The following is a 26,580-nucleotide window of genomic DNA, read 5'->3' as shown; positions in this document are numbered from 1 at the left end:
AGTAAAATACAGTTGTCATTTTGATAACTTGTTTAAATTACATCCTCATAAAAAATGCCAAAATCAATTTAATGTTGTGCTTTACCTCATTTTGTATGATTGAGTAGGTGAGATTTTCAATTTTGTCTGAATCTTTTTCAGGTCAGGTGATTACCTAACTGGCCCTGTGCTTGTTTGTTCACCTCCAGGCCACCAGGTGACTTGGTGAGTGTTTCCCATTGCATGCTGGTCAATGTTGTTCAATCACAGCTGTGTATTGAAAACTTCTAATAGTGGCTTTCCAGTAAGTCACTACATTGTTGCATGTTGGTGAAATGAATTGCTTTGTGCCGTTGGCATGGATTGGGTAACGCACAAATCAATTACAATGTCCAGACATCTACTTTTGCTTTTGGCACATTTAAAAATAATTAATCAGCGTAAATTCCGTCATCAGAGGGTGTGCACGCCACGCAGGCTCTCTGTAGACAACCTCGTAGGCTACTTTTGTGACGGCGCAGACATGTCCAGTGGAGGCTGTGCATTTTCTTCTCTCTGATTTTTCCGCGCCACGTCGCCCCTCCCCTGAAGTTGGCTGGTGCCCCCCAGTGGAGGCACTCCTCACACTTTGAAAAGCACTGTGGTAGAGGAATATGTGGATAGAAATCAGTAGATAATTACATGTGAATAATCAGAACACAAAATGAAGAATAACTTCAGTCACCAAGTGCTGCGAATGTGGAGGAATCTGTCATCGTCACATTAGTGCAGCGACACATCTGGCAGAGCAGTGATCAAGTCCCAATTTAATATGTGAAATCAAACTAAATATCGAGGACTTTTCAATGCAATATGCTTTGAATAGGATCACAACCTGGTAAGAGCATCATGAGTCTGATTTCTATCATCAGTTTCAACTTCAATCAATTTAATCATTCCATAGAAATTCTGAAAACATAATTTAAATTGAGTCGTCCGCTGGAACAAATCTCATCACTTTCAATCTAAGTCATTTACACAAACACAAGATCTCAAGTCAAGACTTTAGAAACCTTTTCAAGTTATCAAAGTACAAATCAGACTCAAGTCTTCAGAAGTGCTTTTCTATGTGATGCTGTGATTGGTCTTCGGAACAGAAGTGCTATTCTATGTGATGCTGTGATTGGTCTTCAGAACAGAAGTGCTATTCTATGTGATGCTGTGATTGGTCTTCAGAACATAAGTGCTATTCTATGTGATGCTGTGATTGGTCTTCAGAACATAAGTGCTATTCTATATGATGCTGTGATTGGTCTTCAGAACAGAAGTGCTATTCTATGTGATGCTGTGATTGGTCTTCAGAACAGAAGTGCTATTCTATGTGATGCTGTGATTGGTCTTCAGAACATAAGTGCTATTCTATATGATGCTGTGATTGGTCTTCAGAACAGAAGTGCTATTCTATATGATGCTGTGATTGGTCTTCAGAACAGAAGTGCTATTCTATATGATGCTGTGATTGGTGAGTGACTGAGGGTTGTCTCTGCAGACTTTCCCCTTCAGAGGGCAGCTGGTGAACGGGCTGAGCGCATCAAAGGACAGTCCAGTCTGTATCCACACAGGTACCACACACTTCACATCCACCCATATACATCCACACACATAATGTACATACATATCCACATATACACACATACCCATGCATACATACATTTTTTTTCTTTTTTTTTACATAGCCTTTTCCTGATAAAGAGCTTTTTTTCTCATGTCCCAGGCTTTTTCCAAGTAACAAGCCAGTCCTCTCCAGAACTCAAATTATGTGCATCATCATTATTAAGAAAATCAAAATCTGTTTTTTATCTTACTGAACAAAATATTGGGCGGTTCACTGTAAAAAGGACAATAAAAAACAAAATGGAACTCATTTTCTATCATTTAAACAACACATTGGACACACCCGCTCTTCTTCTTCCAATCTGACATACCGTTCAGTTTCGATCATAAGCGGTAAAATACCAGATCTCAGCTGGGCACATAAGGCTCTCTGTCTTTTTGATAAATTATAATTAACATAATTTTCAGTACCAAAATCATGTTTAATCATACGAAACGTACGCAGCGTGCGTATGTGTGTGTGTGTGTGTGTGTGTGTGTGTAGTTTCTGTGTGAACCTCAGTGTTGAACAGCGTTTCTTGTGTGTGTGTGGTGTGTGTGTGTGTGTGTGTGTGTGTGTGTGTGTGTGTGTGTGTGTGTGTGTGTGTGTGTGTGTGCACTGGCGTAGTATTGTATAGGAAAGTGTGGACGATTCCAAGGGCCCTTGACTGACAGGGGGCCCTAAAAAACATGAACAGTAGGGACGTTTTTGCAGTACGAAATTATTAAACTATCATCATTAATATTTTATTTTACTGATAAAAATAAGTGTTCCTTTTTAATTTCTTGTTTTTCTTTTGCAAAAAATAGTCATCCAACTTGCACAACACCCAATCCCCCCTTCTTCGATTTTCAAGAAATGGTTTCTCCCTGCCTGGCTTGCTGTCTTGCCACGCCCCCAAGCCATGCGGAGAGCGGGCCCACGGAAAAGCGCTAATCAGTTGAGATTCCTGCAGTCAGCTGGGGGAGGGTCGGAGGCGGAGCTGCTGCCTTACTGCGAAGATGTCAAAGCGAACTAAAGGCCTAAACATGGTCGTCCGTCCGCCTCGAATTGGAGCCGTCTCGCCGTCTGCCGGCGCCAGCGAGCCCTACACGCTAGGACACCACTACACCCTCCCTCCTCCCACCCTCCCTCCTCCTGTGGGAGCTCCGTGGGAAAATGGCGGCAATTGAGTGCAAGGCAGTCTGAATGAAATTGAATGTAACGTTCCCAATTCTATGTGTTAAATTCTAAAAAATGACCCTCAACATTTGGGAAGGCTAAGCCACACAACTAGTTCATTATAATCTAACGCCATTCTTTGAAGGCGACTTTACGACGATGAGCAGGGCCGGCTCACCCTACAGGCGAAACAGTATCCTGCCTGGGGCGCCAGTTCGGCTAGGGCGCAGTAGCCCCTCACAAAACAACAACAAACAAACAAATCGCTGGTAGGCGCCCCCTCCTTTTCTGCACAATCAGTGGCTGAAATTGGCTGCAGGATTGCGGGAATCCCGCATCTGCGCGAACCGTTGTCTATTATTAGCAATTATGCGATGGTGCAGAACGCGACATATGATGTTGGACAAGCCGTTTGTCACAGACAGCATCCAGGCGCAGCGTCAGTACATCTGCAGCAGGTGAGTAGAGTAGCCTACGTTGTGGGTGGTGAGTGTCTGAGTTTCACAATCACTTCACCTGCCTTCTTCTCCCTCTCTCTTCTCCCCGTCAAAAGTGAACCAGGAAATTACATTTTTAAAAGGCTGTATAGGCTAGGCTGCTTTAGTTTTCTTCTTTTTTAGTTTAGTTTCTGTTTGACATCTGCTAGACTAGCGTTTAATGCTGATCACTTTGTCGTCTGGAGCCTTGTTTAAACATTTCCTGATGACTGCTGATTCATATAAGGTGGACTTTCATTGACAAAACACCCAGACAATTTCTATTGTGAAGAACTTACAGATACAGCTGTGAGCTGTGACTATTGACAGAGGGAGAGAGAGAGAGGGAGGGAGGGAGAAGAGAAAGACGCGAGTGAAATAGCAGAGAAGATTGTGGGCGTTCAAACGTGCAAGTAACGAGCCTGCCTGCGATCCAGAGATGTGCACAGACAGTTTAGGGGCCAGGTGCATAAGTGTGAAAAAAGGGCACCCCCTCATAATTATTTATAAAAAAATAAAGTGACATACAAGTCAGGCCCAGATACCAGTGACACACTTGAAGTGCTCCCCTGCTATCAATTTACATATAAATAAAAATCTCTTTATTTTCACACAATTTGAAATCACACAATTGATCAGTGAAATACTGTAATTTATAGATTCATTATGCTATAACTGATTTGTACTGATACGTATGCTTATATTAACCCAGTGGCACTCATATTCTGGTTTATTTCAAGAAAAACATTTTGGCTAGTCGAAATTAATTGGCTCGTAACTTTAAAATCTAGCAGCCATATTGGCCATATTGGCCAGACGGCGAGACGGCTCCAATTCAAGGCGGACGGACGACCATGTTTAGGCCTTTACATTTTGGAGCAGCCCCCGTCAGCCGACCGCGCCCCCTCCCCGTAGGACGGCGCTCCACCCGCCGTCATACGGGGAGGGCGGGGCGAGGCTCTGACGGACGAGTCTGTTTAGGCCTTTAGTCAGGCTGGCAGAAAAAGAAAGAGAGAGGAGAAAGAGAGCAGAGAGAAAAGAGGAAGCAACAGATCCTCACTCAATTTTATAACAAGAAGGAAGGTGGGTCAGTGTGCTGTGCTGTGCTGTGCAGCATTGTCTGTGAATGGATCTGTATTTGGAAGGTGGGTCAGTGTGCTGTGCAGCATTGTCTGTGAATGGATCTGTATTTGGAAGGTGGGTGTGCTGTGCAGCATTGTCTGTGAGTGGATCTGTATTTGGAAGGTGGGTGTGCTGTGCAGCATTGTCTGTGAATGGATCTGTATTTGGGCGAGCTGGCTGAGGCATACGTGACTGAATCACACAGCTCTGCCATGTGTTAACCAGAGAACTGTCCAGTCTGCCCTGCCATCTTTACTGATTAATATTATTACACTTGTGTTAACTACTGGACATTACTCTGTTAGTCCTTAGTGGAAATAGGTTTACTTCACAGAAAATTCAGAGTTTACATTTCCCTCCTCCTAGACTAGTCTAGCCAATATTAATCAATGCAGGACATTTTTAGCAAGCCATTCATACTAAATCAGGTGTCCCTGGCTGGCCCTGGCCTAACAACAGATGCTGAATCAGATCATGCAGCAGCCCCTCCACCTCTGGCCCCTTCCAATGAACCAGCTGTATTCCCAGTCCTAACTGATGAAGGTGAGAGCAGCATTGTGTTGAATGAAATGGCAGTTGGAATAATTGCAGTGGGTCTGTGGACATTTTTCTTATTATTATTAATAATAATGACAAGGTGGGAGGGTTGAGGGGGAAAAAAAGAAAGAAAAAAATGTATGAGACACACTCTGTTACTATGTATATTGATATTGCTGGTCTCTAATAAAAATAAAATAATAAAAATAATAAAAATAATAATAATAATAATATTAATAATAATGACAAATGTTCTTTCTAGTCATTAGTTTAGTGATAGCATTTCTTTGTTCACTGTGGTGTATTCAGGGCAGAAAGAGAGCATGATGATTCAACAGGGCAAGGAGAGCTGGTAGGTGATATAGAGGTGATTGAGAAAAGGCAAATAATGACATTACAATAGTCTCTAAGCTGAGCTGAATATTAATTTAAAATGAGATATTCCTCTAAAATGGTCAAAATTTTCAAAATTTCAAATGGCCAAGATCCTCTTCTAGATAGCGACAGATCCAACTTGTTGCATAAAATCCACTTTGACGTCTTTTATATCAAAAAGTCCTTAATGCAATACCATTCAGGAAGTGTTGGGGGGCAGTACGGACAGCGTTTACACTACTGCCCCCCACACTTCCTGAATGGTATTGCATTAAGGACTTTTTGATATAAAAGACGTCAAAGTGTCTATCTAGAAGAGGATGTTGCACATCGGATAGGGTCTTCACTTCAAGTCTCTGGCTCAGGTAAATAATGTTTTAAGACGTAGCCGCATGTTCTCCCCGTGCCCCCTGGGGGTTTCCTTCATATAGGAACCCCTTCACCAAAAAACATGCAATATCCTGGTTGCTGATGTGGTGCCTCCTCTGGTCGTTAGGGGCGCCTGTTCGGAGGGAGGGGAACTGGTTGGAATAGCGTGATCCTCCCACGTGCTATGTCCTACCGGTAACGCTTCCCCTGTCAGGTGAAAAGAAGTGGCTGGCTAACTGCCCATGTCTCGGAGGAAGCATGGAGACAGTTTTGGCTCTCCCCAGATCGGCAGAGGGTGGAGCAGCAACCAGGATAAATAAATTAAAATGAGCACTAATGAGGGATAGCAATGGGATAAAAATCTGAAAAAAAAAAAAAAAAAAGACGTAGCCACGAGAGTGGAACGCTGGTCTTATCCGGGAATGCTAAGTGGGTCCTCGGGCGCTAATGCTCAGTATGAGCGAGAAGCTCCCGGCTAGCAGGGTAATAGCTGAAGGTGCTTTTGAAGCACAAGCTACTGTGTTATGTGCATGTTTTAGGTGGGCTATGATGCCGCCAAGATCTTTGAATACAGAGAGTCAGACTGAGTGCTGGCTGTTCTTCCTGTTTCCTGTTTACAGTAGCCTAAAGGCTCTTGTCTACTCTACACCCTCCCCATCAGCCTCCTGTTTACAGTAGCCTAAAGGCTCTTGTCTACTCTACACCCTCCCCATCAGCCTCCTGTTTACAGTAGCCTAAAGGCTCTTGTCTACTCTACACCCTCCCCATCAGCCTGTTCTTCCTGTTTACAGTAGCCTAAAGGGCCTTGTCTACTCTACACCCTCCTCATCAGCCTGTTCTTCCTGTTTACAGTAGCCTAAAGGCTCTTGTCTACTCTATACCCTCCCCATCAGCCTGTTCTTCCTGTTTACAGTAGCCTAAAGGCTCTTGTCTACTCTACACCCTCCTCATCAGCCTGTTCTTCCTGTTTACAGTAGCCTAAAGGTTCTTGTCTACTCTATACCCTCCCCATCAGCCTGTTCTTCCTGTTTACAGTAGCCTAAAGGCTCTTGTCTACTCTACACCCTCCTCATCAGTCTGTTCTTCCTGTTTACAGTAGCCTAAAGGCTCTTGTCTACTCTACATCCTCCCCATCAGCCTGTTCTTCCTGTTTACAGTAGCCTAAAGGGTCTTGTCTACTCTAGACCCTCCCCATCAGCATGTTCTTCCTTTTTACAGTAGCCTAAAGGGTCTTGTCTACTCTACATCCTCCCCATCAGCCTGTTCTTCCTGTTTACAGTAGCCTAAAGGGCCTTGTCTACTCTACACCCTCCTCATCAGCATGTTCTTCCTTTTTACAGTAGCCTAAAGGGCCTTGTCTACTCTACACCCTCCTCATCAGCCTGTTCTTCCTGTTTACAGTAGCCTAAAGGGTCTTGTCTACTCTATACCCTCCTCATCAGCCTGTTCTTCCTGTTTACAGTAGCCTAAAGGCTCTTGTCTACTCTACACCCTCCTCATCAGCCTGTTCTTCCTGTTTACAGTAGCCTAAAGGCTCTTGTCTACTCTACACCCTCCTCATCAGCCTGTTCTTCCTGTTTACAGTAGCCTAAAGGCTCTTGTCTACTCTATACCCTCCCCATCAGCCTGTTCTTCCTGTTTACAGTAGCCTAAAGGCTCTTGTCTACTCTACACCCATCAGCCTGTTCTTCCTGTTTACAGTAGCCTAAAGGCTCTTGTCTACTCTACACCCTCCTCATCAGCCTGTTCTTCCTGTTTACAGTAGCCTAAAGGGTCTTGTCTACTCTACATCCTCCCCATCAGCCTGTTCTTCCTTTTTACAGTAGCCTAAAGGGTCTTGTCTACTCTATACCCTCCCCATCAGCATGTTCTTCCTGTTTACAGTAGCCTAAAGGGCCTTGTCTACTCTACACCCTCCCCATCAGCCTGTTCTTCCTGTTTACAGTAGCCTAAAGGGTCTTGTCTACTCTATACCCTCCTCATCAGCCTGTTCTTTCTTTTTACAGTAGCCTAAAGGGCCTTGTCTACTCTACACCCTCCCCATTAGCCTGTTCTTCCTGTTTACAGTAGCCTAAAGGGTCTTGTCTACTCTATACCCTCCTCATCAGCCTGTTCTTCCTTTTTACAGTAGTCTAAAGGGCCTTGTCTACTCTACACCCTCCCCATCAGCCTGTTCTTCCTGTTTACAGTAGCCTAAAGGGTCTTGTCTACTCTATACCCTCCTCATCAGCCTGTTCTTCCTTTTTACAGTAGCCTAAAGGCTCTTGTCTACTCTACACCCTCCCCATCAGCCTGTTCTTCCTTTTTACAGTAGCCTAAAGGGTCTTGTCTACTCTACACCCTCCGCATCAGCCTGTTCTTCCTTTTTACAGTAGCCTAAAGGCTCTTGTCTACTCTACACCCTCCCCATCAGCCTGTTCTTCCTGTTTACAGTAGCCTAAAGGGTCTTGTCTACTCTACACCCTCCCCATCAGCCTGTTCTTCCTTTTTACAGTAGCCTAAAGGGTCTTGTCTACTCTACACCCTCCTCATCAGTCTGTTCTTCCTGTTTACAGTAGCCTAAAGGGTCTTGTCTACTCTACACCCTCCTCATCAGCATGTTCTTCCTGTTTACAGTAGCCTAAAGGGTCTTGTCTACTCTACACCAGAGTCCTGCACCGGGTCGGGGTTCCGCGGGGCCCCGCCGGGTACCCGCAAGAAAATGCGGGGGGCGGGTGTTATTTTGTCTTCATTTTATTTGCAGGTTCGGATCTGGGTAGAATAAACAACATGCGGCCCGGGTCACGGGTGTTGTATAATATATGTATTTTTATTTACTTTTTATATAACGATAATAATTCAGTCAGTGTGTAACTTCATGTTTTGTCTGAGTCTGACCTGACGTCTTTGACCTCAATCATTTCCGCTGGTCCTTTCCTTCCGGGTCAGCTCTCCCTCACTCCGGTCAGGTATAAACAGAAATGACCTAGACCTATGCTAGCTAGCTTGTTGCATTGCATGACAGCTAGCGCCAGCAAGGCTAGCATGTTTCCTTTAGCTGCTGGCTGGCCTGCTGGCACCGTCAATGTGCTTAATTGTAAATAACGTTATGCAATGCCTGCCGAGTGCGACTGCACCGACCACCGTTGTTGGCTCTCTAACACTTTACTGGTACATATATACATGAAGTAGTAGGCTGAACTAGGTGTTTGTTCTGTATCACTACACTTCTCTAACACTTTACTGGTACATACATGGAAGTAGTAGGCTGAACTAGGTGTTTGTTCTGTATCACTACACACTTCTCTAACACTTTACTGGTACATACATGAAGTAGTAGGCTTAACTAGGTGTTTGTTCTGTATCACTACACACTTCTCTAACACTTTACTGGTACATACATGGAAGTAGTAGGCTGAACTAGGTGTTTGTTCTGTATCACTACACACTTCTCTAACACTTTACTGGTACATACATGAAGTAGTAGGCTGAACTAGATGTTTGTTCTGTATCACTACACACTTCTCTAACACTTTACTGGTACATACATGAAGTAGTAGGCTGAACTAGGTGTTTGTTCTGTATCACTACACACTTCTCTAACACTTTACTGGTACATACATGAAGTAGTAGGCTGAACTAGGTGTTTGTTCTGTATCACTACACACTTCTCTAACACTTTACTGGTACATACATGAAGTAGTAGGCTGAACTAGGTGTTTGTTCTGTATCACTACACACTTCTCTAACACTTTACTGGTACATACATGAAGTAGTAGGCTGAACTAGGTGTTTGTTCTGTATCACTACACACTTCTCTAACACTTTACTGGTACATACATGGAAGTAGTAGGCTGAACTAGGTGTTTGTTCTGTATCACTACACACTTCTCTAACACTTTACTGGTACATACATGAAGTAGTAGGCTTAACTAGGTGTTTGTTCTGTATCACTACACACTTCTCTAACACTTTACTGGTACATACATGGAAGTAGTAGGCTGAACTAGGTGTTTGTTCTGTATCACTACACACTTCTCTAACACTTTACTGGTACATACATGAAGTAGTAGGCTGAACTAGATGTTTGTTCTGTATCACTACACACTTCTCTAACACTTTACTGGTACATACATGAAGTAGTAGGCTGAACTAGGTGTTTGTTCTGTATCACTACACACTTCTCTAACACTTTACTGGTACATACATGAAGTAGTAGGCTGAACTAGGTGTTTGTTCTGTATCACTACACACTTCTCTAACACTTTACTGGTACATACATGAAGTAGTAGGCTGAACTAGGTGTTTGTTCTGTATCACTACACACTTCTCTAACACTTTACTGGTACATACATGAAGTAGTAGGCTGAACTAGGTGTTTGTTCTGTATCACTACACACTTCTCTAACACTTTACTGGTACATACATGGAAGTAGTAGGCTGAACTAGGTGTTTGTTCTGTATCACTACACACTTCTCTAACACTTTACTGGTACATACATGAAGTAGTAGGCTGAACTAGGTGTTTGTTCTGTATCACTACACACTTCTCTAACACTTTACTGGTACATACATGAAGTAGTAGGCTGAACTAGGTGTTTGTTCTGTATCACTACACACTTCTCTAACACTTTACTGGTACATACATGAAGTAGTAGGCTGAACTAGGTGTTTGTTCTGTATCACTACACACTTCTCTAACACTTTACTGGTACATACATGAAGTAGTAGGCTGAAGTAGGTGTTTGTTCTGTATCACTACACTTCTCTAACACTTTACTGGTACATAGCCTACATGAAGTAGTAGGCTGAACTAGGTGTTTGTTCTGTATCACTACACTTCTCTAACACTTTACTGGTACATACATGAAGTAGTAGGCTGAACTAGGTGTTTGTTCTGTATCACTACACACTTCTCTAACACTTTACTGGTACATACATGAAGTAGTAGGCTGAACTAGGTGTTTGTTCTGTATCACTACACACTTCTCTAACACTTTACTGGTACATACATGGAAGTAGTAGGCTGAACTAGGTGTTTGTTCTGTATCACTACACACTTCTCTAACACTTTACTGGTACATACAGGAAGTAGTAGGTTGAACTAGGTGTTTGTTCTGTATCACTACACACTTCTCTAACACTTTACTGGTACATACATGAAGTAGTAGGCTGAACTAGGTGTTTGTTCTGTATCACTACACACTTCTCTAACACTTTACTGGTACATACATGGAAGTAGTAGGCTGAACTAGGTGTTTGTTCTGTATCACTACACACTTCTATAACACTTTACTGGTACATACATGGAAGTAGTAGGCTGAACTAGGTGTTTGTTCTGTATCACTACACACTTCTCTAACACTTTACTGGTACATACATGGAAGTAGTAGGCTGAACTAGGTGTTTGTTCTGTATCACTACACACTTCTCTAACACTTTACTGGTACATACATGGAAGTAGTAGGCTGAACTAGGTGTTCTGTATCACTACACACTTCTCTAACACTTTACTGGTACATACATGGAAGTAGTAGGCTGAACTAGGTGTTTGTTCTGTATCACTACACTTCTCTAACACTTTACTGGTACATATATGGAAGTAGTAGGCTGAACTAGGTGTTTGTTCTGTATCACTACACACTTCTCTAACACTTTACTGGTACATACATGGAAGTAGTAGGCTGAACTAGGTGTTTGTTCTGTATCACTACACACTTCTCTAACACTTTACTGGTACATACATCGAAGTAGTAGGCTGAACTAGGTGTTCTGTATCACTACACACTTCTCTAACACTTTACTGGTACATACATGGAAGTAGTAGGCTGAACTAGGTGTTTGTTCTGTATCACTACACTTCTCTAACACTTTACTGGTACATACATGGAAGTAGTAGGCTGAACTAGGTGTTTGTTCTGTATCACTACACACTTCTCTAACACTTTACTGGTACATACATGAAGTAGTAGGCTGAACTAGGTGTTTGTTCTGTATCACTACACACTTCTCTAACACTTTACTGGTACATACATGGAAGTAGTAGGCTGAAATAGGTGTTCTGTATCACTACACACTTCTCTAACACTTTACTGGTACATACATGGAAGTAGTAGGCTGAACTAGGTGTTTGTTCTGTATGACTACACACTTCTCTAACACTTTACTGGTACATACATGGAAGTAGTAGGCTGAACTAGGTGTTTGTTCTGTATCACTGCACACTTCTCTAACACTTTACTGGTACATACATGAAGTAGTAGGCTGAACTAGGTGTTTGTTCTGTATCACTACACTTCTCTAACACTTTACTGGTACATACATGAAGTAGTAGGCTGAACTAGGTGTTTGTTCTGTATCACTACACACTTCTCTAACACTTTACTGGTACATACATGAAGTAGTAGGCTGAACTAGGTGTTTGTTCTGTATCACTACACACTTCTCTAACACTTTACTGGTACATACATGAAGTAGTAGGCTGAACTAGGTGTTTGTTCTGTATCACTACACACTTCTCTAACACTTTACTGGTACATACATGAAGTAGTAGGCTGAACTAGGTGTTTGTTCTGTATCACTACACACTTCTCTAACACTTTACTGATTGAGTTCTTTATTTATTGATAATGAATACACAGTATATACAATGTACATATATACATACACAGGCCCACCATTATCAAAAGGATAAAAACGCAATAAAGCTAGCAGCTTATTTCCATTGCGGTCCTCATGATGACTGTTATAAAATGTGTACTGTTGTGTGTATGTCTGGATGTGTGTAAGTGTATAACAGTGTGAGTGCCACAAGCACTTGTCAGAGTCTGAGGGTATCGCGTGGGTGTGCCTGCCACGCCGGGGGGAGAATAATATGGGAAAGTGGGGCACAGTGAATAACCAATAAAAATAAGCATAAAATAAAATAAAAGACAATTTGTGCTATTAAAAAATAAACCCATCAAATCCTAATAGAAAACATACATTAAAATATAATCAAGTAAAATAAATAAAATAAAATAAGATCTAATAAAATACAGGGTCGAGTGAAACACCGGCTCACTTACTGGCTGGCTGACAACAGGTCGCCCCCCACCTCAAACACCTTGGCTACCATCAAATCCAGCATACCTGTACCTATACTGGACAATATATTATAAGATATTATAGTTCATACTGGTACATACATGAAGTAGTAGGCTGAACTAGGTGTTTGTTCTGTATCACTACACACTTCTCTAACACTTTACTGGTACATACATGAAGTAGTAGGCTGAACTAGGTGTTTGTTTTGTATCACTACACTTCTCTAACACTTTACTGGTACATACATGAAGTAGTAGGCTGAACTAGGTGTTTGTTCTGTATCACTACACTTCTCTAACACTTTACTGGTACATACATGAAGTAGTAGGCTGAACTAGGTGTTTGGTCTGTATCACTACACACTTCTCTAACACTTTACTGGTACATACATGAAGTAGTAGGCTGAACTAGGTGTTTGTTCTGTATCACTACACACTTCTCTAACACTTTACTGGTACATACATGAAGTAGTAGGCTGAACTAGGTGTTTGTTCTGTATCACTACACACTTCTCTAACACTTTACTGGTACATACATGAAGTAGTAGGCTGAACTAGGTGTTTGTTCTGTATCACTACACACTTCTCTAACACTTTACTGGTACATACATGAAGTAGTAGGCTGAAGTAGGTGTTTGTTCTGTATCACTACACTTCTCTAACACTTTACTGGTACATAGCCTACATGAAGTAGTAGGCTGAACTAGGTGTTTGTTCTGTATCACTACACTTCTCTAACACTTTACTGGTACATACATGAAGTAGTAGGCTGAACTAGGTGTTTGTTCTGTATCACTACACACTTCTCTAACACTTTACTGGTACATACATGAAGTAGTAGGCTGAACTAGGTGTTTGTTCTGTATCACTACACACTTCTCTAACACTTTACTGGTACATACATGGAAGTAGTAGGCTGAACTAGGTGTTTGTTCTGTATCACTACACACTTCTCTAACACTTTACTGGTACATACAGGAAGTAGTAGGTTGAACTAGGTGTTTGTTCTGTATCACTACACACTTCTCTAACACTTTACTGGTACATACATGAAGTAGTAGGCTGAACTAGGTGTTTGTTCTGTATCACTACACACTTCTCTAACACTTTACTGGTACATACATGGAAGTAGTAGGCTGAACTAGGTGTTTGTTCTGTATCACTACACACTTCTATAACACTTTACTGGTACATACATGGAAGTAGTAGGCTGAACTAGGTGTTTGTTCTGTATCACTACACACTTCTCTAACACTTTACTGGTACATACATGGAAGTAGTAGGCTGAACTAGGTGTTTGTTCTGTATCACTACACACTTCTCTAACACTTTACTGGTACATACATGGAAGTAGTAGGCTGAACTAGGTGTTCTGTATCACTACACACTTCTCTAACACTTTACTGGTACATACATGGAAGTAGTAGGCTGAACTAGGTGTTTGTTCTGTATCACTACACTTCTCTAACACTTTACTGGTACATATATGGAAGTAGTAGGCTGAACTAGGTGTTTGTTCTGTATCACTACACACTTCTCTAACACTTTACTGGTACATACATGGAAGTAGTAGGCTGAACTAGGTGTTTGTTCTGTATCACTACACACTTCTCTAACACTTTACTGGTACATACATCGAAGTAGTAGGCTGAACTAGGTGTTCTGTATCACTACACACTTCTCTAACACTTTACTGGTACATACATGGAAGTAGTAGGCTGAACTAGGTGTTTGTTCTGTATCACTACACTTCTCTAACACTTTACTGGTACATACATGGAAGTAGTAGGCTGAACTAGGTGTTTGTTCTGTATCACTACACACTTCTCTAACACTTTACTGGTACATACATGAAGTAGTAGGCTGAACTAGGTGTTTGTTCTGTATCACTACACACTTCTCTAACACTTTACTGGTACATACATGGAAGTAGTAGGCTGAAATAGGTGTTCTGTATCACTACACACTTCTCTAACACTTTACTGGTACATACATGGAAGTAGTAGGCTGAACTAGGTGTTTGTTCTGTATGACTACACACTTCTCTAACACTTTACTGGTACATACATGGAAGTAGTAGGCTGAACTAGGTGTTTGTTCTGTATCACTGCACACTTCTCTAACACTTTACTGGTACATACATGAAGTAGTAGGCTGAACTAGGTGTTTGTTCTGTATCACTACACTTCTCTAACACTTTACTGGTACATACATGAAGTAGTAGGCTGAACTAGGTGTTTGTTCTGTATCACTACACACTTCTCTAACACTTTACTGGTACATACATGAAGTAGTAGGCTGAACTAGGTGTTTGTTCTGTATCACTACACACTTCTCTAACACTTTACTGGTACATACATGAAGTAGTAGGCTGAACTAGGTGTTTGTTCTGTATCACTACACACTTCTCTAACACTTTACTGGTACATACATGAAGTAGTAGGCTGAACTAGGTGTTTGTTCTGTATCACTACACACTTCTCTAACACTTTACTGATTGAGTTCTTTATTTATTGATAATGAATACACAGTATATACAATGTACATATATACATACACAGGCCCACCATTATCAAAAGGATAAAAACGCAATAAAGCTAGCAGCTTATTTCCATTGCGGTCCTCATGATGACTGTTATAAAATGTGTACTGTTGTGTGTATGTCTGGATGTGTGTAAGTGTATAACAGTGTGAGTGCCACAAGCACTTGTCAGAGTCTGAGGGTATCGCGTGGGTGTGCCTGCCACGCCGGGGGGAGAATAATATGGGAAAGTGGGGCACAGTGAATAACCAATAAAAATAAGCATAAAATAAAATAAAAGACAATTTGTGCTATTAAAAAATAAACCCATCAAATCCTAATAGAAAACATACATTAAAATATAATCAAGTAAAATAAATAAAATAAAATAAGATCTAATAAAATACAGGGTCGAGTGAAACACCGGCTCACTTACTGGCTGGCTGACAACAGGTCGCCCCCCACCTCAAACACCTTGGCTACCATCAAATCCAGCATACCTGTACCTATACTGGACAATATATTATAAGATATTATAGTTCATACTGGTACATACATGAAGTAGTAGGCTGAACTAGGTGTTTGTTCTGTATCACTACACACTTCTCTAACACTTTACTGGTACATACATGAAGTAGTAGGCTGAACTAGGTGTTTGTTTTGTATCACTACACTTCTCTAACACTTTACTGGTACATACATGAAGTAGTAGGCTGAACTAGGTGTTTGTTCTGTATCACTACACTTCTCTAACACTTTACTGGTACATACATGAAGTAGTAGGCTGAACTAGGTGTTTGGTCTGTATCACTACACACTTCTCTAACACTTTACTGGTACATACATGGAAGTAGTAGGCTGAACTAGGTGTTTGTTCTGTATCACTACACACTTCTCTAACACTTTACTGGTACATACATGAAGTAGTAGGCTTAACTAGGTGTTTGTTCTGTATCACTACACACTTCTCTAACACTTTACTGGTACATACATGGAAGTAGTAGGCTGAACTAGGTGTTTGTTCTGTATCACTACACACTTCTCTAACACTTTACTGGTACATACATGAAGTAGTAGGCTGAACTAGATGTTTGTTCTGTATCACTACACACTTCTCTAACACTTTACTGGTACATACATGAAGTAGTAGGCTACACTAGGTGTTTGTTCTGTATCACTACACACTTCTCTAACACTTTACTGGTACATACATGAAGTAGTAGGCTGAACTAGGTGTTTGTTCTGTATCACTACACACTTCTCTAACACTTTACTGGTACATACATGAAGTAGTAGGCTGAACTAGGTGTTTGTTCTGTATCACTACACACTTCTCTAACACTTTACTGGTACATACATGAAGTAGTAGGCTGAACTAGGTGTTTGTTCTGTATCACTACACACTTCTCTAACACTTTACTGGTACATACATGGAAGTAGTAGGCTGAACTAGGTGTTTGTTCTGTATCACTACACACTTCTCTAACACTTTACTGGTACATACATGAAGTAGTAGGCTGAACTAGGTGTTTGTTCTGTATCACTACACACTTCTCTAACACTTTACTGGTACATACATGAAGTAGTAGGCTGAACTAGGTGTTTTTTCTGTATCACTACACACTTCTCTAACACTTTACTGGTACATACATGAAGTAGTAGGCTGAACTAGGTGTTTGTTCTGTATCACTACACACTTCTCTAACACTTTACTGGTACATACATGAAGTAGTAGGCTGAAGTAGGTGTTTGTTCTGTATCACTACACTTCTCTAACACTTTACTGGTACATAGCCTACATGAAGTAGTAGGCTGAACTAGGTGTTTGTTCTGTATCACTACACTTCTCTAACACTTTACTGGTACATACATGAAGTAGTAGGCTGAACTAGGTGTTTGTTCTGTATCACTACACACTTCTCTAACACTTTACTGGTACATACATGAAGTAGTAGGCTGAACTAGGTGTTTGTTCTGTATCACTACACACTTCTCTAACACTTTACTGGTACATACATGGAAGTAGTAGGCTGAACTAGGTGTTTGTTCTGTATCACTACACACTTCTCTAACACTTTACTGGTACATACATGAAGTAGTAGGCTGAACTAGGTGTTTGTTCTGTATCACTACACACTTCTCTAACACTTTACTGGTACATACAGGAAGTAGTAGGTTGAACTAGGTGTTTGTTCTGTATCACTACACACTTCTCTAACACTTTACTGGTACATACATGAAGTAGTAGGCTGAACTAGGTGTTTGTTCTGTATCACTACACACTTCTCTAACACTTTACTGGTACATACATGGAAGTAGTAGGCTGAACTAGGTGTTTGTTCTGTATCACTACACACTTATCTAACACTTTACTGGTACATACATGAAGTAGTAGGCTGAACTAGGTGTTTGTTCTGTATCACTACACACTTCTATAACACTTTACTGGTACATACATGGAAGTAGTAGGCTGAACTAGGTGTTTGTTCTGTATCACTACACACTTCTCTAACACTTTACTGGTACATACATGGAAGTAGTAGGCTGAACTAGGTGTTTGTTCTGTATCACTACACACTTCTCTAACACTTTACTGGTACATACATGGAAGTAGTAGGCTGAACTAGGTGTTCTGTATCACTACACACTTCTCTAACACTTTACTGGTACATACATGGAAGTAGTAGGCTGAACTAGGTGTTTGTTCTGTATCACTACACTTCTCTAACACTTTACTGGTACATATATGGAAGTAGTAGGCTGAACTAGGTGTTTGTTCTGTATCACTACACACTTCTCTAACACTTTACTGGTACATACATGGAAGTAGTAGGCTGAACTAGGTGTTTGTTCTGTATCACTACACACTTCTCTAACACTTTACTGGTACATACATCGAAGTAGTAGGCTGAACTAGGTGTTTGTTCTGTATCACTACACACTTCTCTAACACTTTACTGGTACATACATGAAGTAGTAGGCTGAACTAGGTGTTTGTTCTGTATCACTACACACTTCTCTAACACTTTACTGGTACATACATGAAGTAGTAGGCTGAACTAGGTGTTTGTTCTGTATCACTACACACTTCTCTAACACTTTACTGGTACATACATGAAGTAGTAGGCTGAACTAGGTGTTTGTTCTGTATCACTACACACTTCTCTAACACTTTACTGGTACATACATGAAGTAGTAGGCTGAACTAGGTGTTTGTTCTGTATCACTACACACTTCTCTAACACTTTACTGGTACATACATGGAAGTAGTAGGCTGAACTAGGTGTTTGTTCTGTATCACTACACACTTCTCTAACACTTTACTGGTACATACATGAAGTAGTAGGCTGAACTAGGTGTTTGTTCTGTATCACTACACACTTCTCTAACACTTTACTGGTACATACATGAAGTAGTAGGCTGAACTAGGTGTTTGTTCTGTATCACTACACACTTCTCTAACACTTTACTGGTACATACATGAAGTAGTAGGCTGAACTAGGTGTTTGTTCTGTATCACTACACACTTCTCTAACACTTTACTGGTACATACATGGAAGTAGTAGGCTGAACTAGGTGTTTGTTCTGTATCACTACACACTTCTCTAACACTTTACTGGTACATACATGAAGTAGTAGGCTGAACTAGGTGTTTGTTCTGTATCACTACACACTTCTCTAACACTTTACTGGTACATACATGAAGTAGTAGGCTGAACTAGGTGTTTTTTCTGTATCACTACACACTTCTCTAACACTTTACTGGTACATACATGAAGTAGTAGGCTGAACTAGGTGTTTGTTCTGTATCACTACACACTTCTCTAACACTTTACTGGTACATACATGAAGTAGTAGGCTGAAGTAGGTGTTTGTTCTGTATCACTACACTTCTCTAACACTTTACTGGTACATAGCCTACATGAAGTAGTAGGCTGAACTAGGTGTTTGTTCTGTATCACTACACTTCTCTAACACTTTACTGGCACATACATGAAGTAGTAGGCTGAACTAGGTGTTTGTTCTGTATCACTACACACTTCTCTAACACTTTACTGGTACATACATGAAGTAGTAGGCTGAACTAGGTGTTTGTTCTGTATCACTACACACTTCTCTAACACTTTACTGGTACATACATGGAAGTAGTAGGCTGAACTAGGTGTTTGTTCTGTATCACTACACACTTCTCTAACACTTTACTGGTACATACAGGAAGTAGTAGGTTGAACTAGGTGTTTGTTCTGTATCACTACACACTTCTCTAACACTTTACTGGTACATACATGAAGTAGTAGGCTGAACTAGGTGTTTGTTCTGTATCACTACACACTTCTCTAACACTTTACTGGTACATACATGGAAGTAGTAGGCTGAACTAGGTGTTTGTTCTGTATCACTACACACTTCTCTAACACTTTACTGGTACATACATGAAGTAGTAGGCTGAACTAGGTGTTTGTTCTGTATCACTACACACTTCTATAACACTTTACTGGTACATACATGGAAGTAGTAGGCTGAACTAGGTGTTTGTTCTGTATCACTACACACTTCTCTAACACTTTACTGGTACATACATGGAAGTAGTAGGCTGAACTAGGTGTTTGTTCTGTATCACTACACACTTCTCTAACACTTTACTGGTACATACATGGAAGTAGTAGGCTGAACTAGGTGTTCTGTATCACTACACACTTCTCTAACACTTTACTGGTACATACATGGAAGTAGTAGGCTGAACTAGGTGTTTGTTCTGTATCACTACACTTCTCTAACACTTTACTGGTACATATATGGAAGTAGTAGGCTGAACTAGGTGTTTGTTCTGTATCACTACACACTTATCTAACACTTTACTGGTATATACATGGAAGTAGTAGGCTGAACTAGGTGTTTGTTCTGTATCACTACACACTTCTCTAACACTTTACTGGTACATACATCGAAGTAGTAGGCTGAACTAGGTGTTCTGTATCACTACACACTTCTCTAACACTTTACTGGTACATACATGGAAGTAGTAGGCTGAACTAGGTGTTTGTTCTGTATCACTACACTTCTCTAACACTTTACTGGTACATACATGGAAGTAGTAGGCTGAACTAGGTGTTTGTTCTGTATCACTACACACTTCTCTAACACTTTACTGGTACATACATGAAGTAGTAGGCTGAACTAGGTGTTTGTTCTGTATCACTACACACTTCTCTAACACTTTACTGGTACATACATGGAAGTAGTAGGCTGAAATAGGTGTTCTGTATCACTACACACTTCTCTAACACTTTACTGGTACATACATGGAAGTAGTAGGCTGAACTAGGTGTTTGTTCTGTATGACTACACACTTCTCTAACACTTTACTGGTATCATACATGGAAGTAGTAGGCTGAACTAGGTGTTTGTTCTGTATCACTACACACTTCTCTAACACTTTACTGGTACATACATGGAAGTAGTAGGCTGAACTAGGTGTTTTTTCTGTATCACTACACACTTCTCTAACACTTCTCTAACACACTTGGTCACACACGCACTCCCCCAAACCCCCCCCCCCCCTCCCGCCCCCCTCCCCTAAACCCCACCCCCCGCCTTCAGCAACTTCCCCCCGCTTTCGCAAACCACCCACCACCCCCCCCCCCCCTTCCCTCCCACGAACCAAGCTGGCGCTGAAATGGCAGCCTCCTTGGTGTCGTGGTGTGGGTTGTCTTTGCTGGTAATCCTGTACATTTACAACAAATGTATTTGTATTGTATAATATTGAAGTGTGCCTTCATTACTTTTCAAATTAGTAATAATGTGAATTCTGAGTGTATTTCATTTAAATGCTTTGTCCAATCCAAATTGCTGGCGCTGTTCAATGGCGACCCGGTTTTGCTCTCCGACTCTGAGAGGGAACCAAGCAGAATTTCGCTCGTGATACTTGTACCATGAAGTGACAATAAAGTTGATCTCATCTCATCTCATCTCATCTCACTTTACTGGTACATACATGGAAGTAGTAGGCTGAACTAGGTGTTTGTTCTGTATCACTACACTTCTCTAACACTTTACTGGTACATACATGGAAGTAGTAGGCTGAACTAGGTGTTTGTTCTGTATCACTACACTTCTCTAACACTTTACTGGTACATACATTAGGGATGGCCATTTCTAGCAAAAACACTATTCGAAATTCGCTGGCCAAAGTCGACTTTTAATCGAAATTTGAAAAAAAAAAAAAAAAAAAAAAAAAATAATAATTGTGTGAGTGAAATGTTGCATTGTCTCCCCTGATTCTAAGTCTAAGGCTTTATTAATTAATAGAAAAAGCTTCTGCTGTGGATTTTTAGCTCAAACAAGCATTGCACCACTGAAGTAAAGAACATGTTACATGACATTGACATTTTCGAAAATAAAAAACAGTTTTGACAATCATGAGTGGTTCATGAAATATTTAGTAGGCTCTAGTCTCGGCTCGAAGACGTTTGGTGAGCTGCGCCACCAAACGTCTGGGAATTTCACTGTCAGAAACTGTGTCTCCGAGCCCGGCGAGAACCGCCGGCAGCAGACACGCCTACATTTATTATTAGAATTTTATTTGGTAGCGGCAATGCCATTTATCATAGTCCTAACACAGAGCATGAAGCTGATATGCTCCAAACAAAATTTATAGCTGTGGTTTATTTTACAATAATTTTTCCTACCCGGAAGTGGTCCGCTTGCTACTGTGAAGTCATCAGCAGGCTCTGTAACGTTAGCCTCGGGAGTCTGGTTTATCGCTGGGGGAAAGACCTCTAGCCGCCGGGGCCGGATGAAACACGTCCTATTAACAGGTTATGTTTGTTTCTAAGTGATTAATATGTTTAATCACATCCGCAAATGCAACGATGTTTTGCGAGACACCGGTTCTGCATGAGAACTGCCCCCAGAAAGCAGGCCCGCCCACAACACTCATGATTGGTTCTCCGATGCAAGGCTTCCAACAGCGCCACCTAACGTTATGCAAAGATTTAAATAGTAATATTCTCAGTCTTACAGGAGTGAAACGGATTAAGACTGAGGGCTGAGTCTAAGTAGGCTCAGGTCTGAGTGCCAAAGGGGTGCCAAAGTCACCCCCTCTCCCTCTTCATGGGATTTCATCCGCCATTCATTTTTCCATAAACCTTGCTTAAAATGCTTATAAAAATTGTTTTACTTGCTCAAACCAAGCGATTCGACTATACTTAGAATCAGGGGAGACAATGCAACATTTCACTCACAAAAAAAAAAAAAAAAAAAAAAAAAATCTTCTAATTTCGACTTTCAATAATAAAAGTTGACCTTGATAATAACAACGATTATTCGGAAATTCGATGCCCATCCCTAACATACATGGAAGTAGTAGGCTGAACTAGGTGTTTGTTCTGTATCACTACACTTCTCTAACACTTTACTGGTACATACATGGAAGTATGAAACGCATTAGGAAAGTGTTTACTGAGGCCACAAATCAATGGGTCGCCCCCTGCAGGCAAAGAGGACACTTCTGCATTGGCTTCAATTTTGACAAACAGAGCTACCCCCTTGTACACATTTATGTGTCATGAATGGTTTACACTTTAGATTAGGGGATGCAGAAAGCGTTGTAAATTAATTGTAAATTATTTGCATAATTTACAACAGGTGAGGAACACTTCATTTACTAAAGGTTTATAGATGACTTACAACACATTTGTATATGTTAACATAACATTTATTAATCATCTACAAATGTATATTCATGTTTTGTAAACAGTGTTGGGGGTAACTCATTACAAAAGTAACATATTACATGTAATATATTACTTTTAGCAGTAACTCAGTAATATAACTTACTACTTATACGATTTCGGTAATATTATACCAGTTACTTTGTCAAGTAACTCAAGTTACAAATTGAGTTACATTTTATTAAATCAAAGCACATATTTAAAAAAGATACAATAATTTCCTAATCAAACTGTGTTTTTATGCAAATAACTACTATAGATGACAATAACAAAGGAAAAGAATAACATTTAGAATTTTGGATTGTTTACACTGACTACAAGGCGGTTGAAATTATTTTTTGGGAAGGTTCCGGGCTGGCGATGTCATTCTGCTGCTGCTGTTGTTTTGGTGAAAGTAATGCAAAAGTAGTGTAATAAGTAATGAGCTACTCTACACAGAAAGTAATATTGTAAAGTAACTCGTTACTTTCAAATGAAAGTAACTAGTAATATGTAGTATATTACATTTTGAAAGTAACTTGCCCAACACTGTTTGTAAATGGTTAGTTCATCATTAACTAAAGGCTTATAAATGACTTACGACTGAACGTTATTATAAAGTGTTACTGATTAGGGTTAGGTCAATAGGTTATGGTTAGGGTTAGGTTAAGGTTCGGGTTAGGTCAATAGGTTAGGGTTAAGGGGTAGGGTTAATGTTAGGCAAGTAGTGGCTATGGTTATGGTTATGGTAAGACTACAGGGCAGGGAATGCATATAAATCTATGTAAATACCCCCAAAGTGACCTAAGTAAGACTGTGTGTGTGTGTGTGTGTGTGTGTGTGTGTGTGTGTGTGTGTGTGTGTGTGTGTGTGTGTGTGTGTGTGTGTGTGCGTGGTTTGTTTCAGACTGACTAAAGTCCTGAAGATGGGGGCGAGGCAGAGCAGAGCAAAGTCTTCAACACCCCGCTCTAAGGAAATACTTCCAAACTTCAGTAATGAACCTGGACCTTCAGACACAAAGTAAGACGACTGTTAAACTGTAAAGAGATAATCAAAGATAATCAGTGCTGGACTGGGACAAAATATTGGCCCTGGCATTTTGGCCCCCAGACTGCCCACAATCCATCACAGACCATCTTTGTGCTCCCCTGAATATGTACCCACCGTGCCTCTCCCTAAAACATGAAAGCTGTTTACATGTTTCAATGAGTCAGATGAAATCAAGGAGTATTAAGAGAGAGGACACATGATAAACACCTTCTAAACATGTCTGTAACATAGAAGGCTCAGGGCAGAGAAATTAATTGATGACTTCCTGTTCCTTGCTCTCCTCTTGTTCCTTGCTCTCCTCTCTCCCCCTGACACTCTCCTCTGGTGATGCTAGCTCAACCTGGCTCAGTAGAGTACTGCAGGGCAGTGGTGCCAGAATGACTTTTGAGATGGGGGGACAATAAAATAAAACAAAACTAGATATTTATTGACCTCCACAGTGATCGATGTGTCCTGTGTGTAAGCCAGCATCTTCTGCACTGCCTCTTTGCGCTGTTCGCTCATCTCATGATTGTCCAGAATCTGGCATTTCTTCCAATTGTTCACTCCTATGCTGGGGGGGGGGGGTCACTTCTATGCTTGGGGGGGGGGGGAGTTCACTTCTATGCTTGGGGGGGAGTTCACTCCTATACTGGGGGGGGGGGGGGGGAGTTCACTTCTATGCTTTTGGGGGAGTTCACTCCTATGCTGGGGGGGAGAGATCACTTCTATGCTTGGGTGGCGAGTTCACTCCTATGCCGGGGGGGGGGGGGGGGGGGGCGGAGTTCACTCCTATGCTGGGGGGGAGGAGTTCAGTCATATGCTGGGGGGGAGGAGTAAAGTCATATGCTGGGGGCGGGAGTTCACTCCAATGCTGAGGGGGGGGGGGGAGTTCACTCCTATGCTGGAGGGGAGGAGTTCAGTCATATGCTGGGGGCGGGAGTTCACTCCTATGCTGAGGGGGGGGGAGTTCACTCCTATGCTTGGGGGGGAATTCACTCCTATGCTGGGGGGGAGGAGTTCAGTCAAATGCTGGGTGCGGGAGTTCACTCCTATGCTGAGGGGCGGGGGGGGTTCACTCCTATGCTTGGGGGGGAATTCACTCCTATGCTGGGGGGGAGGAGTTCAGTCATATGCTGGGGGCGGGAGTTCACTCCTATGCTGAGGGGGGGGGGGGGGTTCACTCCTATGCTTGGGGGGGTTCACTCCTATGCTGGGGGGGAATTCACTCTTATGCTGGGGGGGGGTTCACTTCTATGCTTTGGGCGGGAGCCGGTCACATGAACTCACATTTCATTTTGTTCTACAGACCATCTGGCCTCAATCCCTGGGAGGGTATTTGCAGAAATTGCAAATAATTCTAGCCAAGCCGCCTCATAGTTGACATCATAACCGGCCAATCAGGAACGCTGCTAGCAAAACAATAATGGCTGCCTCCTTGCCTCTCCGCCTAGACTTTAAACCGCAATAAAGTGCAGTTATTGCAGAAATATACTCGATAACAATAATTAAAGAAGTACAGGAGTATGCAACAGCGGAGTTCCTCAGCGGAAAATATGTTTTTGCCTATACCAAGCTATGGGGGCGTGGCTCGCTCGCTTTCCCCTCCCCGGCTGCTGTTTATTCTCCTCTCTCTTTTTTTTCACTCTCCGTCCATAGAGAGCCCCAGGAATGAGTCCAGAAAACATTGATGCTAGCACTTCCTGGTTCTTCACTGTTTTCGCCTATGGGATTTTTGAATGAGTTTTTGGTGCGATGCTTCTAATAAGGTCTCTGGGCAATGCAAGCTTATTCAAACATGAACCAGCTTTCAGCGAGATAATCTTCACACATGAGGACCACTTTTATGAGTTTTTAAGCTTTTACGTGCCGTTAAAAGGGCGGCTAGCTAGCAAACGGCTAAATGAGACTACACTGTTGAGTCGACGGGGATATTATACGTCAATAACGTCATCACTTCAAAGGACGAACACGGAAATTCTCTTTCCCTCACCTGGTTCAGCCCGGGGTAATCAGTGCACAGCAGCGCACACATCAACAACACTACAGGTTGAGTGGTGACTGTGTGTAGTTCTGGATTAGCTTAGCACAAGCTTTTTACTTCTAGGGCTCGCATTTACCCTTCAAAACTCATGAAAGTGGTCCTCATGTGTGAAGATTATCCCGCTGAACACTGGTTCGCGTTTGATAAAGCTTGCGTTGCCCGCAGACCTTATTTGACGCATCACACCAAAAACCCATTCAAAAATCCCATAGGCAGAAACAGTGAAGAACCCGGAAGTCCACTACTTCCGCGTTCTGACTACAAAAATATGTCATCCCTGGGGCTCTCTATTGCGGGGACAAATTGTCCCTTTGCTGCTGCCCCCTTTCTGGTGATGCTGTAGGGATGACATTTTTGAAGGCTTAACCAGGAGGCCCTGCATTCCTGGTTCGTAGGCGTAAAAGTCAATGGGATTTTGCATGGGAATTTTGGTTAAATGCATGAAATAAGGTCCTGTGGTTAACAAAAGTTTATGAAACGGCAAAGTTTGTGTTCAATCTTCACACATGAGCAGGGTTGGGGAGTAACGGATTACATGTAACGCCGTTACGTAATCTG

General features: G+C 41.6%; 1 protein-coding gene across 1 annotated transcript in view; it reads left to right on the top strand.

Annotated features, from left to right (window-relative positions):
• Positions 1-4,883: 4,883 nt before the first annotated feature.
• LOC310798133 (NLR family CARD domain-containing protein 3-like) overlaps positions 4,884-26,580 on the top strand; it is a gene marked incomplete at its 3' end in the record, with an annotated part of 126,566 nt that continues 104,869 nt past the window's right edge. Inside the window, exons 1-2 of the mRNA XM_083660617.1 lie at positions 4,884-4,914; positions 23,856-23,969. Of these exons, the coding sequence (XP_083516743.1) occupies positions 23,875-23,969 (95 nt within the window). The 5' untranslated portion in view covers positions 4,884-4,914; positions 23,856-23,874. The remainder of the gene's footprint in view (positions 4,915-23,855; positions 23,970-26,580) is intronic.

Source organism: Poromitra crassiceps, assembly GCF_964638095.1.
Source record: "Poromitra crassiceps genome assembly, chromosome: 2".
In the NCBI taxonomy this organism is placed as follows: Eukaryota; Metazoa; Chordata; class Actinopteri; order Beryciformes; family Melamphaidae; genus Poromitra; species Poromitra crassiceps.
Note: the sequence above shows the minus strand (reverse complement) of the source record. Positions and strands in the feature narration are given on the sequence as shown.